This window comes from Fukomys damarensis, unplaced genomic scaffold (genome assembly GCF_012274545.1).
Source record: "Fukomys damarensis isolate Sample0158 unplaced genomic scaffold, DMR_v1.0_HiC HiC_scaffold_16, whole genome shotgun sequence".
Classification (NCBI taxonomy): domain Eukaryota; kingdom Metazoa; phylum Chordata; class Mammalia; order Rodentia; family Bathyergidae; genus Fukomys; species Fukomys damarensis.
In genome coordinates this window covers 119,322,241-119,337,217 of record NW_022900928.1, presented here as the reverse complement: position 1 = coordinate 119,337,217, position 14,977 = coordinate 119,322,241, and the positions used below count along the sequence as shown (strand labels likewise).

The following is a 14,977-nucleotide window of genomic DNA, read 5'->3' as shown; positions in this document are numbered from 1 at the left end:
CGGGAGGAAGGGAGAGCCTTCCACAAGGCAGCAGGGAGGGGGACATATAGGTGACGGTGCAAGTGGGAGGTAAGGATGGGAGTGGGTTGTTGTAAGACTGAGCTGGAAGAGAAAGAAAACTGGAGGGCTGACTGGAAGAGAGAAAGGTGGAGGGGGAGACAACAGCCCCACCCCCCAGTGCTCTCTCCTCTCTTTCTCCCCTCTTCCCTCTCCTCCTTGCCAAACCCTGGCCAGCTTGCCTTATCCCTTAAGCCTCCCCAGCCCTCTTCAGCCCAAAGTGGCCTCTCCCTCTCTCTGAACTCAGGCTCTTACCATCCATGCACCTCATCTGGCAATTAATCCTGGCACCTTATGACACTGCTTGCATGGCTGATTAACTCTTGCATGGTTGCTTAAGCTTTTGAGCGTCCCTGTCCCTGCTTTACCATGAGACTGTAGGCCGCTTGAGGACAGGGACTGGAGACTAGGGCTTCCCTTCTTTGTTGTCCCCCATAGTTCCTAGCTAGGAGCCCAATACGTAGTAGGTGCACAGAACTTTGTGTTTATTGACTGGCTGGCTTATTGGGAGTAGATGAGAGGCTATCTGGGAGTATGGGGGTGAGAGCGATTGCAGTGGTAACAGAAACAAGAGCGGCAGCTGAGGGGACTGGGGGAGGGCACATTACCCAGAGTAAAAATAGGCTGGAAAATGTGACATTTATTAACTTGGATTCCAGAGGAAAGGTCACAGTAGAGTGGGGAGTGGGAAGGAAGAAACAGGGTAAGCAACAGAAAACACATTAATAGCCCCTTACTGAAGCCAGTCGCTGTCACTGACCATTTTACCACCCACACCCTGACAGGGTGCCCACCCATATCCCCATCACAGACCCCCTTATCCCTACCAAGGACTCCATGTCCTTCCCACTGAGCTGATGGTGGACCTCATGCCTTCCTCAGAGCTCTGGTGTCTTCATATCCCTTTTCCAGTCTTGCCTGGATAACACCCTCTTCTTCCACGGATCAAAAGCCCCATCTGAACTCCTAATTCCAGACCCTGGTGCATTTGCAGCAGACTCAGCCAGAGAATGCCAGGTCCAGGGAGTTTCGCTCAGCAGATGGTGGATGGGGTGTGAACAGAAGGGCGTGAGTCCAGGCTGGGCTGGGCTTTGGGGAAGAGGATCACCAAAAGGAAATTCTGTCCCCTATGCTTACTTTGCCCCTTCTCCCTTTGTTATCTGGATGAAGCCCCAGAACTGAAACCCACAAACTTCCATCTTCCCCTCTCCAGCCCCAAGATACCTAAGAACCTATGGGAAATCCTTCCTCTCTCCTCCCAGCCCTCTCAGGATTCCCAGGGACTCCCCATTCCCGTAGCCTCCAAGTGTCTCCTCCCTTTCTGGGAGGAGACTCAGTAGGAACCCCATTCTCGGGCACCCCCACCCCAATCTCTTCCTCCCCTGCCCTCCCATCAATGCTGACACTGACTTATCATTACCCTTCCCCTTTCCTGCCCACCCCCAACCAGAGCCCGGGGACACAAAGACCCCATTGATTTCTACCCCAACAGCAACTGCTGAGCCTGGGCTCCCCCCACCACCACCATGGATCCTAAAGGCCTCCTTCCTGAGGACTCTCCCAGCCTTGGCTCTGGGAGCAGTGATTTTTCCTAGAAGACAGGATATTCAGCCGGGCAATAGGCCCATGCCCTGTGACTGCTCCCAGCACAATCCTCTCCTTCCTGTGGCTCTGTTTCTATCTAACTCCCCCCACTTTGTAGCAGGAGGCCCCAGACACAGCAGGCATGATGGGGGCCAGAAACCTGGTCGGAGCATGTTTTCCTGGTGATACTGAGATAATGAATGAGTGAAAGCCTAGGTGTGGGGGGCTGGGCCACAAGGAGGGAAAGTCCCAACCGCTGCAGGAGGCTGGGTCTGAGTGGGTACCATGTTGACCCACACATTTGCACATGCAGCCAGCAGTGACACGGGAGGAAACACAGGCGCGCGCGCGCGCACACACACACACACACACACACACACACACACACACAAAATGCTGGGAGTCAACCCTGGACTGGGGACAGGCATCCTGAGCACTGTCAATAATGGATAGCTGGTGACTGTGGGTGATTGGAGCCCTGGGAGACAGACAAACAGCAAACAAGACACGCCTCCACACTCACACACCTGACTGTGGGAGGTGTGCAGGGCACAGCAGCCGGAGCTGACACTCCACTCCCTGGGAGGGTATGAGTGTTTGTATTCACACATATGTGAGCGACTGCACCCGCAGTCCCCACATGGAGAACAAGGAGCAGCAGTTGGCATAGGTGGGAGCGTGTCAGGAGGCAGGATGGCATCCACAGTATGACCCCATCCTTGGCAGCCAAGAGCTGGGATATGGGCACAGAGATGAGTAGCTCTCTGGGTGCATGGGCGTGTGGGTGGGCAGGTGTGCACATGAGTGTGGTGACAGGGACACTGTGTATGAGCGAGAGAGTATATGGGAAACTGTGTCCCCAGGCAGAAGTGTGTGCCAGCGCCATGGGTAAGTTACGCACACAGAGTGAATCCCAGTGTGAGCGCCAGAGCTGAGAAGGGGAACAGTAAGAACAGGGGACAGAGGGGGGCACTGGCAAACAGGAGAGGCCTGAGGGGAGCATGAAAGAGGGATGTGTGCAGGCGGCTGTGAGGGGGGTGTGAGAGACACAGACACGGAGAGACACTGGCACCCAGTGTCCATGAAGCCCGCTGCTGGGCCAGCTCCCCAAAAGGAAGCCCTGAGTCTTCCCTTGCCAGAGCCCCCCCCCGAATACCCCTCCCTGTCACCTTCGTTTGGTGGGAAGAAAAAGAATTCAGTAGCCCCAGAAGAAAAGGGGAGCAGGAGCAAAGTAGGGCCCAGCTAGTCTGGCCTTGGGATGGTGCATCCCCTCCCTGCCAGCTGAGCAAATTCAGGACCCCTGAGCTCACCTCTGGATGCCCCTGGCCCTGGTCTTGGGCATCGAAGCAGCCACAGGACCAAGAAGAGGAGCAGCGGCACCCGGGTAAGCCCCTAGGAGCATCCCCTGCTCCAGGGCTGGGAAGCCAGAGGGAAGCACCAGCTGGGGGAGACACACGAGGCCTGCCTCCGGCAGCAGAAGGAAGGGAAGCCCTGTTGAGGATACCCCTCACGTACCCCCCCCCCAGCTTCTGGCCACCCCAGGCCAGGTAGCCCAGCTGGCAGAACTCACCACGGAGAAGTTGCTGGCAGAGCAGTGGCGCCCACTGAAGTTGCAGCTCTTGAGCATGTCGGCGAGCTGGTGGCCAGTGCGGTTCAGGATGTCTACCATGTCGGGCTCCGGGTATCGCAGGCCAGCTGCACGGTGCCCGTCCCGGTCTTTGGGGGGCAGCCCTGTCAGATTGGCCAAGTGGAAGATGTCAGCATCGCTGAGTGCTGAATGCCGGAAGCGGTTGATGTTGCAGAGGGTGACGGCCGGGAAGCCCGCCACTGGGGCAGGGGCAGCAGGGCCCATTGCCACCAGGTGAGGCCGGGTCAGGTAGCCCCGGGCCAGGCCGACTGCCTGGTACAGGAAGGCAACCAGCGAGGTGAGTAGGGCCAGTGCCCATAGGGTTCTGCGTAGTCCATGGGCGTGTGGGCCACAGGCCCGGCCCAGCCCGTGTAGAGTGCTGGTGCTGGCAAAGGTAGCCAGGTCCCGGGGGGCTGCTGCCCCCTGAGCAGCCCCGAGGAGGCTCTGCTCATCCCCTGCCTCCTTCTCCTTGGGTTTCGCATCCTCCTCAGCAAATTTGATTTTGCACACAATCTCAATCGGCATCTGTCCCTGGCTGCTGGGACTGGCCAGAGCCTCCCTGCCCCTGTCCCTCCCTAGCTGGCAGCCTGGTGCCCTCCGGAGTGGTGGTGGTGGCAGCGGCTGCTCTTCTAAACTCAGGGCAAGCGGGAGGAAGACCGGGACAGGGTGGGGGCCCGAGGTGGGGGCGTCACTCCCACTCCCAGCAGCTCCGCAGCCCTGGTGCTGCCTCTGCCGCTGCTGCCTCTGCTGCCGCTTGTCTCTCTCCTCGATCGTCTCCTTGTGGCTTCCCTTATCAGCACCAGCACAGCTGTCAGCCCCTGCGTGTGTCCCTGCGAGAGAGCGAGCGAGTGAGCGAGGGAGCGAGCGCTGCTCCGCCACGCAGCGCAGCCCCAGCCGCTCCACTCAGCATGTGCTCCGGAGCCCACCCCGTGCTTAATAATTCAGGACATGTCAACAGCGTTTCACCGGCAGCACGGGCGGCAGGAGCCAGGCCAGGAAGGGGAAAGCCCCGTGGCTCAGGGCAGGGATCCCAGTGGTGGGGGAACTGACCCCCAAACTCTCGCTATGCCCCAGCCACTCACAGGGGTGCCCAGGCCACCCCAGGGAAGAGTGCTGTGCCCAGACTATTCAGCCTGCTCTTTGCCACTTTTCTGGACCACACCCACAAAGGGTCAGACAACTCTGTCCCCCACCTCCTGGCCTCCGTAACCCCTGACTCCAGTGGCCACCTGATCCCACTACCCCACTTATAGCAAGCAGCTTCCAGAAACTCCTTGAGAGCCACTTGTTTGAATGAAGGAGGGGAAGGGAGAAGAGGGCAGGAAAGACAGACTGGGGACAGCTGTGACTCCACCAAGGTTCTAGACTTTTCTACAGCTTCGAGGCCAACTCAATGCCCACTGTACCCCTGACCCTCTAGGAAGCTTCCTTCCTCTCCCTCAGCACCCATCTCTGCCCATTTGGGACACGGGGCACCATGGCTGATTTGCATATCTGTGGCCAACTTCACTTCACCGAATGAGTCTTCTTGGCACAAACTGGCTTGAGATTAGGGTACAGGACAACAGGCCAGAGAGTAGAGGGGAGCCCTCAAAGGCAGGGGGAGAGGGTGTGGAAAGGAGGAGAGTCCAGATAGAGGTATAGAGGGGGCAGGAAGAAGTGCTGGCTTCCCTGGGAAGGAGGGAATGCCTGCTAAGGACACCGATGGTGATGGTGATGATGATCATGATGATCATGATGATCATGATGATCATGATGATACCAGGTCCCTGGTCACCTGGCAGAGTGGAGCCTGGCAGCCCTGGGGACTGCTGTCTTCTTGCAGAGGGGTAAGCAGCCTGTGGGCTGTTGTCACAGGCAGAGGTGGGGAGCCTGTTGACTGGCCGGGAGGAGATGCATCCTTGCCCCCAGGGTGGGGGTGGCAGGAACGAACCACTTGTGCTCTGGGGGGCCCTACGGAGTGTGAGACCTCATGGGGAAGGAAGCACTTGTTCCCTGGAGGAAAAGGGGGGCTGATTAATCGGGGCGCTAATGAGCAGCAGGGAGAGGAAGCTCTGAGGGGCGGGGGAGGCGGCTCCATCGATCCAAGCCGCGGAACCAGCAGCTGAAAAAAAAAAAGTGAGAAGGGAATCGATCTGAGGGAAACGGCAGCTGCTGGGGATTAGAGCCCGAGGTCCACCCGCTGCCCAACGGCCACCCCTCCCCTTCGTCAGCCTGGCCCCAAGGGCGGAGCAGGCGATGATGGCTCCCTTGAGGGCAAGGCGCTGCTCTGCCCACCCTGGCTACAAAGCCAGGTCAAGCCCCCTCAGGGTCAGCCCAGCATGGAGCTTGCCCACACCCAGTCCAGCCAAGTGTGGCATCTTGCTGAAGTTGTACTGTGCCTTTCAGTAAAGTGGCCTCCCTGGGAGGGGGTACAGCTAGGCTTCCCCATATAAGCTTCTATTGAGTCTGGGGAGCAGCACCCCAAACTGGAGAGATAAGACCCTTGAGGTAAGGGGCTGCCTCTGGCTGAGACACAGTATCCCAGAGGGCAAAGTGCAGTTGGCACCGGGAGCAGCTGCTGAGTTGGTACTCAAGTCCAAGAGACCACAGACACCTCCCTCACTGCCCCGTCTCCCAGCAGCCCCTCCCCAGGCTCCCTCCTCCTTGGGAGGCTTCCAGATCTTTCTAGAGCTCCCCCTACTTCTCCCCATCCTTTTCTCTCTTCCCCTTTCTCCCAATATTGATTTTTCTTTACTGTTCTTTTTTTTTTTTAAGGTGATTTAATTGCTTTTTTAAGGTTACTTCAGTCTGGGGCTCTGCCAAGAAAGTGGGAGCTGCCCCCCAAGCTCTCCCCAGCACCTGCCACTGCCTTGGCATCCATACATGTCCCTGAATTCCCCTGCTGTCTGCTGAGGTCTCAGGGTCACACTGACCCCAACCACAGGTGGGCCTCCATCATGAGCCCAAGTCACACTCTCCTCGCTCCAGAGGGATGCAAGAAACCTTCAACCTCTAAAAGGAATGAAGTTGGGTGGTCACTGGAGGACCTGAGGGGAGCCCAAGGTGGGGTGGGGTGGAGGAAGTGGAGCATCAGTTAGGCACAGCCTAAACAGCCCGATTGCCAGCTGTCTCCAGTTGTCCCTAAGTGTCCACCATCCAGGCTCCTGGACCTCCAGGAATCTGGCTTTGCTCAGTGGGAGTCACCCCTCAAGTCCTTCCAGCCCTTTGCCTCTCCTGGCCCCCTTCCTGTCCCTCTGCACCCCCTTTGACTCTCCCCTCCCAACCCTGTCCCCTCTCCTCCCCTCTGCCTGCTTCCCTGCCTGCCTCCCTCTCTGCCCGGCTGCAGTTGGGTGATAATCTCCCTCATTTAGCCTCCCGGCTGCTTCCCCGGCTCATTGCCCAGCTGGTCCCTGGGGCCCAGCCCAGCTTCTTCCCCACCCCCACCCCGGCCCTGTGCCCAAGCTTCCGGTGTCCTCCCTCCTTCCCTCACTCCCCGGGTACCCATGGTCCCTAGTAGGGAAGCACCAGGGCCATGGGTGGCTGGCCCAGAACCTGAGCTGAGTGTGAGCAACAGGGAGGGGCTACTAGGGTCCTGGGAGTGTGGGAGGAAGGCTGCTGTAGGCTCAGGGTGTAAAGCCTCAGCCTGGGTTCCTCTGCCCTTCAATGTTCCCATTCCCCAGATTTGTTCCCAGTCCAGTCCTACCCCCAGAGATTAGAATGGCAGGGCTAGGGATGGGGGGTGGGGCGAGGGGTAACAGGAGGGAGGATGGTTCTGGCCTCTGGACCCTGGGAGCATGCATGGAGGTTTTATGCGGGCAAATGCCCCAAAGGGAGACCTAAGATCACCCAGTATTCAACTTGGGGTTCCAAGGAAGCCTTTCCTCACAGGGGACTCCCACGCTAAGCAGCACATGCCCCTTCCTACCATGTGGGACCCGGACTCCCTGCCAGGTTGGCTCCATTCGTAAACTGCATGTCTAACCCCTCACACTCCCCAGCAGCATTCTCTGGAGAGACAATCCCCAACCTCCACCTGCTCCCAGGGGACACCCCCTTGCCACCTCCCGCGGCCCAGAAACCGGCTGTGGTGTGGACCAGGGATGCGCCAGTGTGGGACAGATGCGGCCGGGGAGGGACCAGGATGGGGAGGCCAGGGCCGGGCCGGGCCTGGCTGGTGAGCGAGCAGCGGTGACAAACGGGCTGTGCGGGGGCCGAGGGGCGGGGGGCGGACGGCGGCTGATTTATCTGGGTTATTTATGCCGCGGACGAGGCAGGAGAAGCGGTTAACGAGAGTCCCAGCGAAGGGGGTGGGGAGGCCCGGACGTGATCTGAGGCGACTGAAGAGAGTTAGCGTCCCACCGCCAGGCCCTGCCCCCACGTCTCGGGTGCTCCGTACCCCCCCCATCTCTCTAGGCCAGCCCAGAGCAGCACTCTCTGTGGCGTCCGGTACCCCCGATCCCTGCACAGGGCCATGGGCCATCAGGACTGAAAGAAATGCACTGGGTCCAAGATTTGGGGGCATCTGAGGAGGGCACCAGGAAAGGCAGGCAAGAAGGACAAATTCTGGCTGGCCAGAAACTGGCCAGACTGCAGGGCCTGAGGGGCGGGCTAGGATGGGAGAGGGCAGCGCGGGAGTGGGTGGGCTGTCTACAGTCTCCGAGCTGAGGCTGGAGAGAGGGCAAAGGGCAGTGGGCACAGATCTGGGGAGCTGAGTGGCAAGGAGGCTGGGCAGGAGGGGGCTCTGGTCAGAGAGCAGCGAGAGCTGGGAAGGAGGGGGAGAAGATTCAGAGAAGGAGGGGGAGAGGGCTTTGCAGCAGCGAAAGCTGCTGGGAGCAGATAAGGCGGCACAGCAGCAGGAGGGATTAAAGCTCCGAGGGGCATGGGGGGAGGCGTGGGACGGGGGGGGGGGCAGGGAGGAGAGGGCTGAGGGCAAGACAGCTAGGCCAAGGAGATGAGTGGGAAAGTGAGGGCTGCAAGGGGGCAGGATATAATCAGGGGCCACGAGGTGGCCATTAACTGGGAAAAGAGGAAGGGACCCTTGATTATCCGTCTGGGGAGGAAGACTTTTCTGCCATTGACGGAGTCTCCACACCCTGCACTTGTCAGGGCAACAGAACTAAGCGCAGGGATGTGCTTCCGTAGGGTAGTGGAGGATTATTCGGAAGCAGGGACGAGGCAGAGGCCGCCCTGGGAGCCTCTGCGCTGATGGCTGGAGACTGAGGGCCCACAGCGCCTCCTAGGGGCGGCCAGTGGAACACAGTAGGGCCACTGGTAACCAGTCTTGCCCCGGCACGGAGACTCCATTAGACCCAGGCTACGGCAAGGACCAGAATTTCAGAGGGAGCTTCTTTGTGGGAGGGGAACAAGCTTAAAACGGGACAGAGTGGGCCCTGGATGTCCCCACCCCTGCTCTGCTAGCCTTGCAGAATGGAGTGTTTTGGTGCAGGTGAGGCCGGGTCCCTCCAGATCGGAGCCCAGGCAATTCAGAGGTGGCCTTGGTGGCGGAAGGGGGCCTCCGAGGGAAGAGAGGGGAAGAGGAGGGGCTGAGGGAGGGGAGCGGGGGTGGCAGGCGGGGCTGGGTAATTGCATGTTTGCCAGTTCTCCGTCTCTGCACACGAGGGAGCGCGTGTTGGTGGGTGCAGCTTCACATGAGTGTGTGTGTTGGCAGAGGTGTCAGTATGCCTGTCTCAGGGGTGTGGGCTCTCTTTGGCCCCCACCCCCATTGTGTTTTGGGGAGCGTGGCTCTGGGCACACCCAGCTGTGCTCCTTGCTGATGCGGCAGATGTGGCGGGGCCCCAGCTGTGCCTGCTTCCCAGAGAAGGGGGAGAGGGCTGCAATCTGCTCCCCGATAATGGCTGCTAAGTGCCAAAGGGAGGGGATGGGGATGGGGACGGAGGTGGGACTAGGGCCCTGGGCAACCCTGCCAAAGGCGCTGGGACCCCACCTACTCCACACCACCCGGTCCAGCGCCCCCCCCCCAGCCTGCGTTCTTGGCTCGGTCTCTATCCCTCCACTGGCTCCTGAAGCCCATCCAAATTTCACTCCGTCCCTGTCCCCAGCTCTCCTTCCATGGCCCCATCCAGCTTGGTGCCAGGGACCCACCCCCCCTCCCCGCTTGCTCCCCCTTGCCGATTTTACAGAATGATCTTTTTATGGAAACCGAAAAAAGCGCTAATGGTAGGAGCGCACCCCTCCCCCGCATCCCTCCCCCCACTTCCCACCCAGTTCCCTCCAGTTTCTCCCTTCTCAAACCCTCCCCAGGGGCTGCACCCTCCACCCCTACAGGGCTAATGAAGGTTGGATGCAGGGTCCCAAAGGTGGTGGACAAGGGGGTCCCTAATTAACCTTAGGCCAAGTCAGATAAGTCTTTAGGTCCCAAACACAGAAAGGGCTGGAGAAGAGCGGGGACATTTTGGTCTCTTCCCTTAGGACCCCACTCCATACCAGTGACTCGCTCTGCCTGGGCGGTGGGTTACAAAGGCCTCACCAGCTGCCTCGATTCAAACACTGACCCTTTCCCCTTTCAGAGCGCCTCCCCACCGTGTCCCCACCCCCACTGGGTCTAGGAGGGGGGTTCCCGGGGGCCAGGGACTGACACAGACTTATTGGATTTCACGGTGTTTTGCTGAGAAAATAATTAAATTATCATATTTATGATGGAACTGCCATGGCCTCTGCCAACCACTCGGAACAGAAGGGTCAGGACGGGTGGGGAGGAGAGGGAAGGGACTCAGAGCCTAGCCCTGTGGGCCAGCCCTCTCCCAGCCTCTTCCTTGGGGAGATGACCCCAGGCCTATAGTAGAGCTCTGTAGCTCCCTACTGGTAGAGATGATAGGTCTGCGCTGGAGGCAGGAACCAGAAAAAAAAAGAAATGGACTGAGCAGACACAGGTTACAGGTCAGGTCCACTAAACCCTGGGCCATTTCCAGTGGTGCTCACACAGCCCGCGGTGCAGTCATCTCCCTGTCGGCCTCAGCGGGCTCCCTTGTATATTCCTAACTGCCTGCCTCTGAAACTATGAAATCCTGGGCTCCGTCCCAGCCCCTGGTGCTGATAACAAGGCCCCAGCACCCAGTCGCCTGCCACCCCAGCCCGCTGCCAAGACCCCTCCTCCCTCCCACCCACACCCTGCCCCCCCATTCTCTTCAGATAATTAGATTCCTCTCAATTAGCAGATTACGATCATTACCAGCTCATCTGGCAACTAAGCTCCGCACCCACAGCTGGGGAAAGGGAGGCAGAGAGGGGCACATGGGGGTCATGGGCAAACATGATGGTAGAGAGAGGAGGGCTGAGCCCTGCCAAAGGGCAGTACCAGGCTGGTTGCCACTCCCAGAACATGGCACCTCCCACTGTGCTTCCAGAGAAATCAGCAGGGGCTCAGGCCTGCCCTGCCTGCCAAGGGAGGAAGCAGAGATACGAAGCCCCAGATGGGGGGCACAACCCCCACCTAAGCAAAAGCTGGGAGCAGATGGAGCTGGCAAAGCAGAAAACAGGCCAGTGCTGGAGCTCGGCAGGAGCTGAGGAGAGCAGGCTGCTGGGTGATTAGCCCCCAAGCCTGTAGTTCCCAGCTTCTGTGCCCAGCTGAAATCCTTTGCCCTTCCCTCAGAATCCTATACTTGGAACACGAGCCAGCCAGGCCCAGTGAAGAGAAACGAAGAGGAGGAGGAGGGGTAGGCTAGCAGGGGTGAAGGCTGGGGAGCCCGGAGGGCCTTCCTCCGGAGTAAAGCAAGAGGCCCAGGCAGTGGGAGGGGTAGATTTACCAGGCTCCAGATTCATTATTCATGAGCCTGAAGCAACGACTCCAATTTAAATGCTAATGTGGGGGGGTCTGGCTCAGCTGCCCCCTCTACCACCCCCACCCCCAGCCCAGGCACAAGCAGAGTCCTTGCTGGCTCCAAGGTTCACTGGGTTTATTTGGGAGTGGGGAGGGAGGCCAGGAGTCCTCGGCCACCCACATTGCTCCCAGCACGTGAAGATCCGGCCTGGCTTCCTCAGGTCCTTTCTGACCCTGGCCAAGCAGGCAGCAGCCTCAAGGGGAGTAGACAGGAGCTGGGGAGCCTTCTGACAGCCCCCCTCACAGGATGATCTGGTTGGTGAAGCTGCGGCTCAGCTCCTTGTGTGGCAGAACAATTGAGTTCAGGATGAGCACCTCGGCAGGGATCCGGACGCGGCAGCCTGCAGCAGTGAGGAGCAGGGGAGAGGTCAGGGAGCTGGGGGTCTTGGCCATCTGGGAAGAATGCCTCCCTGCCCATCTGTGCCCCTGGCCTCATTCCCCCAGTGACTCACACAGGGCCTGGCACACAGCAGGCACTTGGTAAATGTTTGCTAAAGGAAACACACACACACACACACACACACACACACACACACACACACACATACACACGCTCACTCCCTATGGACCTCCAGGCATCATACCCAGGATGGTGATGGCAGGCAGCAGCTTCCCATCCTTGAAGAGGCTCTCACTGTCCATGCGGGCTCGGGGGTCGTTAGGGTTAGGGTCGTTGGGGGTCCCCTCCACGCGGGCCCAGCGCCCCACGGTGCTCCCCCAGCCCACAATACTGTGCAGAACACACGTGTGCTCCTCACTCCCTATGGACCTCCAGGCATCATACCCAGGATGGTGATGGCAGGCAGCAGCTTCCCATCCTTGAAGAGGCTCTCACTGTCCATGCGGGCTCGGGGGTCGTTAGGGTTAGGGTCGTTGGGGGTCCCCTCCACGCGGGCCCAGCGCCCCACGGTGCTCCCCCAGCCCACAATACTGTGCAGAACACACGTGTGCTCCTGCCAAACAAGATAGTGCCAGGTGAATGGGATGGGAGACAGGAACAGAACTTCCCTGCCAGGATACCTGGTCTCTCCTGTCAGCCTCTTGGGTGCCACATGCTTCTGTGTGCCTGATGCCTACCTGCAACGTGGCTCCATGGAGGACAATGCTCTCTCGGAGTCGCACACCCTCGCCCACAGTCACACCCTTCCCGATGGAGACATTAGGGCCCAGCTGTGGAGAGGAACACATACCATGAGCCCCAGAAAGGACCTGGGGAAGGCCAAGTCCAATCCCCTTCTAGAACAGATGAGGCAGAAGTGACCGATTGGAGGCCACGTAACAGGTGCGACAAAGCAGAGACCAGCACCCTGAGCTCAGGCAGTCTCTGTACCCCCACCCACATCCTAACGGCCACCCTTCCTCTCCAGGAATGCACCCACTGCTTACCACAGCCGATGGGGCCACTTTAGCTGTGGGGTGGATGTAAACATTTCCTAGAAGCAGAAGAGAGGACCTGGGGGCAAATATCCCAAACCACATCTGGATGGGGAGGAGCAGGGATTGAGACTTCACCTCTGGACCTGAGGTCAGGGTCTTGGCTCAGAGGGCAGAGGAGTGGGGTGGGTGCAGAGGTTAACAATCAGGGCCTGTTGGTACCTCGGATCCGTGGACCCCCTGGCGTGTGCTTGGCCAGCCGTTCTGGATGAGTGATCTGGTATCGGCCCAGATAGAGGCGGGAGGCATAGAGAGCTGAGCTGGGGACCAAAAGGGAGATGGGGCTCAGGGGCCAGCAGAGTCATACAGTCAACCCCAAAATCTCAAGCCTTAGGCACCCCAGCCTCCCAATCAGCCTTCCAATCCTGCCCCTATGTACCCTGCGGACTTGATCTGGCTCCAGACACCCTCTGTGATGTGCACATAGATTTGGCCCTTCCCTGCCAGGGCTGAGAACACATCCTGCTCCAGGCGGATGGTCCCTGCTCCTGGCCACGAGCTTGGAGAGTCCTCCCTGGCAAAGCAAGGATACTGTCATTAGTTACCCAGATGACCTCAAAAGTGTGACCAATGTGTCTCTCCAGAAAGGAATCTGAGGGACTCCCACCACCTATCCAAGCTCCTTTCCAGGTCTGGCTGGGTCCTCTCCAAAGGGTACTCACCTCCAAATGCCTTTCCCACTCACCCCACCCCCCAGAGCTGCAACTCTCACAGGAAGCCCTGGCCATAGACCTGCTTCCCATGTCTGCTCTGTCTCCAGAAGGTACATCCCTGATTTGCACACCCTCCTCCCCATGCACGCCTCCAGTCACCCTTTCCTCACTAGATGGAATGAAACACGGACAGACTCACCCAAGAGCAAGGCAGCTGGTGAGGGCAGAGACAGTCACAAAGAGAGAGGGAGAAAGAGATGGTAGAGATGCCAGCTCAGCGGAAACAGAGAGAGGCCAGGAGAAATGGAAAGGAGCAGAGACATGGTGGGGTAAGAAATGGCTATGAGCAAATGAGGCATGAGATGGGGAGGTGAGCAGGGAGGAGGAGGAGGAAAGGCAGAGAATCCTGAAAGGGAACAGCTTTCAGGCCTAAAAGGGGTGAACAGGGATTAGCAAGAAGAGTGGGGTGCTGTGTTCCAAGGGGAGCCAGCCTAGGACATGCGTGCGCGTGCGTGCACGTGTGTGTGTGTGTGTGCACTCGAGCATGTGTGCACCCAAGTGTGTATTACCGTCTGCTCTGAATGATGTCTCTGGGACACTCAGGGCCTGAGAAAAATGGTCCAGAGGGGAGTGGGCAGGTGGTGACAGAGGAGGAACTGGGATGGATAAGGAAGAGGGACAGAATGAGGTTAGAAGGGGAGGGACTTGGAGGCTCCACTGGAGTAGACAAGTGGGAAAGGGAGGAGGCAGAAAGAGGGTGAGCAGGTAGAAATGGAGCCTGTGGAGGCTGGGGGTGGGGTAAGGGCCACGGGCCTGCCTCACAGTTGCCTTTCCTGCTGATTACGATGGAAAACATCCCGCAGAGGAGTCAGGGCTTCGGGAGAAAAGAGATAGATGCCACAGTTGATGATGTCACTGATGAACGTGCTGGGTTTCTCTACATAGTGCAGGACCTGAGGACAGCAAGGACGGGTTCATAGTGGGGGTGACTGCCACCCGCCACATTCCCCTAAGACCTTCTCATCTCCAGGCCCTCCTCCCTTTACACCCCCAGTGGACTGCCCTTCACCTTCACCTTCACCACAAAACTGAACTCCATGCCTTTCCCTGCTCCATCCTCCCCACCAGCTAGTGCTTCCAGAACACAGCTCCATGCCATTGCTTGTGTGCGCCTGGAATGCCTTCCAGCCTTTCTCTGGAAGACCCACCTCTGAAACCCATCTGATGTTGTTCTGCCCTCCGTGAGTCCTATTGTGCCAGGCCCGGACTTGGACTTAGCTATTCAGGCCTGCCTCCCCCGTGACACTGCCATCTCCAAAGGATGCCTTTCCTACTAGACCAGTGGTTCCTGAGAAGTGAGGACTGTGCCTTTTTTGGTTCTCCTCTCATACCTAGTTAGTGTCTGGCACAAAACTAGGTGCTTACATGTGTGTGCCTTTGTATATATGTTTTATATTAAAGCAAGATCAAATAAGACCAGGGATTTAGCTCTGTGGTACCGCACCTGCCTCATAAGCGCAAGGTTCTGAGTTCGAGCCCCAGAGGTATGAAAAAAAAAAAAAAAACTGATAAAAGGGCCAGGATGGGCAGGGGAGTTAGCTCAGTGGTTCCGCCACCTGCCTTGAAAGCGCAAGGTCCCAAGTCTGATCCCTGGGACCAAAAAAAAAGAAAAATTCCAAAAAGTAAACAAAAATTTAGGGCTAGGGATTTAGCTCAGCGGTCATACTGCCTGCCTCGAAAGCACAAGGTTCTGAGTTTGATCCCTGGTACAAAAAAAAAAAAAAAAAAAAAAAAAAAAAAAAA

At 58.4% G+C, this 14,977-nt stretch overlaps 2 protein-coding genes across 7 annotated transcripts in view; both read right to left on the bottom strand.

The window, feature by feature from the left end:
• Asic4 (acid sensing ion channel subunit family member 4) overlaps window positions 1-4,385 on the bottom strand; it is a 21,693-nt gene extending 17,308 nt beyond the window's left edge. The window contains 2 exon segments of the mRNA XM_010611820.2: window positions 3,212-4,114; window positions 4,116-4,385. Coding sequence (XP_010610122.2) covers window positions 3,212-4,114; window positions 4,116-4,178 — 966 coding nt within the window. The 5' untranslated portion in view covers window positions 4,179-4,385.
• A 6,731-nt stretch (window positions 4,386-11,116) lies between these two features.
• Window positions 11,117-14,977, bottom strand: part of Gmppa (GDP-mannose pyrophosphorylase A) — a 7,814-nt gene continuing 3,953 nt past the window's right edge. For 3 of the 6 annotated variants that reach the window (XM_010611823.3, XM_010611822.2, XM_033764655.1), the window contains exons 7-13: window positions 14,008-14,127; window positions 12,901-13,035; window positions 12,684-12,781; window positions 12,474-12,540; window positions 12,165-12,257; window positions 11,872-12,040; window positions 11,117-11,428 (exon numbers count right to left, since the gene is read on the bottom strand). In XM_010611823.3, the coding sequence (XP_010610125.2) occupies window positions 11,328-11,428; window positions 11,872-12,040; window positions 12,165-12,257; window positions 12,474-12,540; window positions 12,684-12,781; window positions 12,901-13,035; window positions 14,008-14,127 (783 nt within the window). In that variant the 3' untranslated portion in view covers window positions 11,117-11,327. Of the gene's footprint in view, window positions 11,429-11,871; window positions 12,041-12,164; window positions 12,258-12,473; window positions 12,541-12,683; window positions 12,782-12,900; window positions 13,036-13,996; window positions 14,128-14,977 lie in introns of all 6 variants that reach the window. The other 3 variants (XM_010611825.2, XM_010611824.3, XM_010611821.3) reach the window with 3 other exon arrangements.